Source organism: Squalius cephalus, assembly GCF_949319135.1.
Source record: "Squalius cephalus genome assembly, chromosome: 7".
NCBI lineage: Eukaryota > Metazoa > Chordata > Actinopteri > Cypriniformes > Leuciscidae > Squalius > Squalius cephalus.
The window spans coordinates 18,595,867-18,599,902 of NC_137128.1; the positions used below are offsets into that span (position 1 = coordinate 18,595,867).

Below are 4,036 nucleotides of genomic sequence, written 5' to 3' on the forward strand. Positions count from 1 at the left end.
TTTGTCTATACAGTCAAAGTAATTGGGGTCGAAAATCAATTAAAAATTGTTTAATATTTTATCCATAAAAATGAAGACATGATGAGACATTAAAATGTACTGCATAACCAGAAGGACATGCTTTTAAGTGTGTTGACCCTGAGACAGAGTCTACAGGAACTAGAGCGCATCTTCCACACATTTGAACGAGACAGTGAGACTATTGCTATTCAGAAAGTCTCTTTTAGTTTGTGCGGTGCTGAAAGCAGTGAATGCAAAAGAATCTAAATCTTTCGATTAAATAAATATCTTGGCGTATAGCTTTAATGATCAAAGACACGTCATTCACAAAGTATGCTTCTTCTTGTTTTGGTCGAACAGGTGGCGGGCGATGCAGCAGACAATATCCTGGACCCGACAAACAGTAAGTGGCTGATGCAAACAGATACATTCCACTGAGCCATTAATAAGCATTGAACATAAATACCAGTTTGTACAAGAATGAGGCTGTTCTCAGCACAAAATGCAAAACATCGAAACGTCTTTGGCGGTGGTTCATATTTTGGGCACTGTCAATAGCGGCCTGCTCAAATCCTTGGCCTCGCCAGCCGTGCGAACGCGCAGGTATCCCAGCAGAGACATGGCGTGCTGACAGTACTCCTCCACCTGCCTGATCTGCTGGTAGTTCAGCACAGTTCTCCACGCGCTGACCGCCTGCGTCGCGTTCCTGGACGACACGATGAACGGTTTGGTGGAGGCGTTCGGTCCCGTCGTCATGTTCATGGCGAAGACCTCAATTTCGTGATTGGCTGAGAGGTTAATGAAGCGATATGCATTCCGTACCATTTTAACGGGATTCTCCACCAAGTCCTCGTAACGTACCGTCATGTATTTGCCTTTGAACCAGTTGGGAGGGTGAAGAGCAGTTTTCAGAGTCCTAGACGTTTGTTCGCAGATCACCTCCATGGCTCCGATGGAGTGGTAATCTGAGCCGTCTTTTTTGTTCATTTTGTGGTTGGGGTCCACGAATGGCACACGACGAAGCTTGGGGTCCCTGCTGCGCACGACTTGCAGATTCTCCCGAATGAGCCCGTGTCTAGATTTAATCCTGGAGTTGGCCACCGCCCTGGGGTCTCGAACCAGGTGGATGACTTTAAGATTCAGAGAGGGGTCCTCCATTAGAGGAGCCAGAACGTTAACATCCAAAATGCGAACTCCCTTTATCACTATCGTGTTGTACTTCAGGCACTCTTCCTCCAGCATCTGAAGGCTCTGCGGTGGGCACTTTCTACACACTTTTTCGTCCACCATTCCCACCACATCTTTTCTATAGGACGAGCAGAAGGGGTAGGAGCAGATGACCTTATTGATGGCGGCCCCGAACAGTCCAAGAGAGGTTATGTTCTTCCCCCCGGGACTGTTGTACAACTGAAAAACAGAGAAATCGCACCTGTAAAGAGAGCTCAACATGTCCCGGGCTGCTCCCTGGAGGGACACCGCGTCCCCCGGGTACAGCTTCTGCCAAATATGCCACATAGGCTCATATAAGAAAAACACATCCGGGTTTTGGTTGAAGAGCTCCCCGAAGAAAGACGAGCCGGACCTCCAAGTGGTCAGCACGTACACCAGCTGGCGTTTCTTGACCTGCGGGGCTTTGTAAAGGTAACGGATGTCGGATCTGCTTTGGAAGTTCACTCCTTGCACCGGCTGGTTGCATTGCTGAGGCTCTTTGGTCCATTTGTAATTAGCCAGGTTCAGCATGGTCAGAGCCACCAGCAGAAAATACGCCAGAAACATGATGATCTTCTTCCGCCGTAGCACTTTCATCACAATTCCAGGGTTGGCTATTATTTTGGTGTGACTTCTCGTGCAAGACTTGTGTTTCCTTCCAAAGCCAGCATTCTTCTCCCATGGTGGTGTGAATTTTAGAGGGTAGGGTTTGTTTTTCATTTATGACACAGGAGAGCCAGTGGTGTCTCAAATAGAGCTGCAGTTTATCACATGCAGCGATGATGGCATGGAAGAAAGCGTGGCATCTGCCCCAAGTCCATGCAATCGATTATCGATTAGGTGATGCGTGGGAGAGGAGGGGATGCCCGACGCTCCAAAATACGAGGCGAAACGAAAACAAACCGCACCGCAATGCGCAGGGTTTCATTCGGATACCATGCAACGGATGCCGTTCGTATTATTTAACGGCTCACAAAGCGAACTCGAGCTCATTTCGTTTCGCTTACCGATGAAAAGCGGCGGGGTCTCCTCCGGATAACATTTCTCGTCCGGGCTACGGGCTGGGGGAAAAATGGCGATATAGATGCGTGCGCGAGCATCTGCGCTCAAAGGAAAGAAAATCCCGTGAATAGAAAGTTCCTTTTAAACACACGGAATCAAAATAAAGCCATCTCCAGTCATTGTGGTACCCAGCCTCTGCTCTGTTGTCCGGGCGGACGCTATAACCGATTGGTGCTGCACGAATTAAATGATAGAATAGGAACACAAGTCCCGCCTCCTTTAAGCGCTGAATGGTGGAATCAGGAGCATCTTGGCGTCTACTAACGACGCTATTGGTTCCTGTCTTACGTCCGTCAAATCTCAATGGTCACAAGCCTACATAGCAACATGATGCGCTGTGTATCACGAAGAATAACATTTGGAGAGTTCAGACAATAATATTATACATTATGTCTGAAAAAATAAGTGTAGCTTATATGTTTATAAAGTATCCCTTTATTTTAAGATTTTAAAAAGTTACCCTAAACTGTATGGATGGGGTGCTCTGTATTTACATCTTTCATTATTTAAATATATTAACATTTGTTGTCAATTATATTATATATATAATATGTATAATAATATATCATCCTGAGACCCCCCCAAAAAACGTTATTTTAACTGTTATTTTATTTTTTCATGTAATTACATTGTTTAGAGCATAAGACACAAATTTGGGAAAACTTTTTTGAAAAAAATATATTTTATTCATATGTTATGCTATGTCCTCTGTAGTGGACACCAGTTGTTTAAAAAGAAAAAAGCATGACATAACATGTATATAACATTCATTTACCAATACATTTTTATGTTTCAAGATTTTTTTTTTTAAACAAACGTTGTATTAAGATGATTCTCAATTATGTTATGAAAGATATAACGGAATGAATTGATACACCATTTTATTGCATACTTTATGCAATATGTGGGTAAAATGGCCATAAATGGGTAGTGTCATCCAACACTGTATCTAATTTGCATATTAATGTGCTCTCGGGGAAACATGAAATGAAAAAAGAAGTGTTATAATAGGAGTAATAATCGGCAACATTTTCATAATAATATAGCCTATAATAGGCTATTTCATAATATTGATATACAATTTATTTCCCTATTCACTTGTTGTGTCTCCCAAAATGCCTGATAAACATGGTCCTGGTGTCCTCCATAAAGTTTTCCTGAGATGTTGATTTATGACAAACAATTAGAAAATTAGTCAGATTTAAATGGTAATTAAAAAATATATATATATTCTATTTCCATAACAGTGCTAAATTTGATCACTAAATGAATGCCAGTCATTTATAAAGACAAAGGAGAAGTTGTTTACAAAAGTCTATTCCTGAGTCCGAGGAGGTTATAATGCTAATGCTTTTAATGAAAGTTTTTATGCAGTATCAAATTCAGCCTTTATTTATTATTTGGCTGGGCTGGAAGAGGGTCTTGGTTTGGGTTCCCTTGGTTTGTAAATGTTGGAAACTGAGTATAAAACAAGGATTCTTTGGTATTAAAATCACTGAAAGCAGATTTTTTGTTACATAACTCAAGAACAATGACACAGGAATAGTTAATTCACGATAAACACACTTGTTCTTGTAACTCTTCTTTGCAGTTAGCGCCACCTGCTGTTTGTTTCTCTCTCGCGCGCACTGTGCTCTCCACTTTTAGCCTACTACGGTCTCACCTTTAGACATTAACATATTAATGAATAATTTAGATGAATAAAATAAGGTTATAGTACAGATGATATTGCCTCTATCACTCTATGTGTTTCTGAAGGGAGATT

General features: G+C 41.8%; 1 protein-coding gene across 1 annotated transcript in view; it reads right to left on the reverse strand.

Moving 5' to 3' along the window:
* The window catches only part of chst2a (carbohydrate (N-acetylglucosamine-6-O) sulfotransferase 2a), a 3,768-nt gene extending 1,314 nt beyond the window's left edge, over positions 1 to 2,454 (reverse strand). The window contains exon 1 of the mRNA XM_079876698.1: positions 1 to 2,454. This exon is cut by the window's left edge and continues 1,314 nt beyond it. Coding sequence (XP_079732824.1) covers positions 535 to 1,929 — 1,395 coding nt within the window. The 5' untranslated portion in view covers positions 1,930 to 2,454 and the 3' untranslated portion in view covers positions 1 to 534.
* Between the last annotated feature and the right edge of the window lie 1,582 nt (positions 2,455 to 4,036).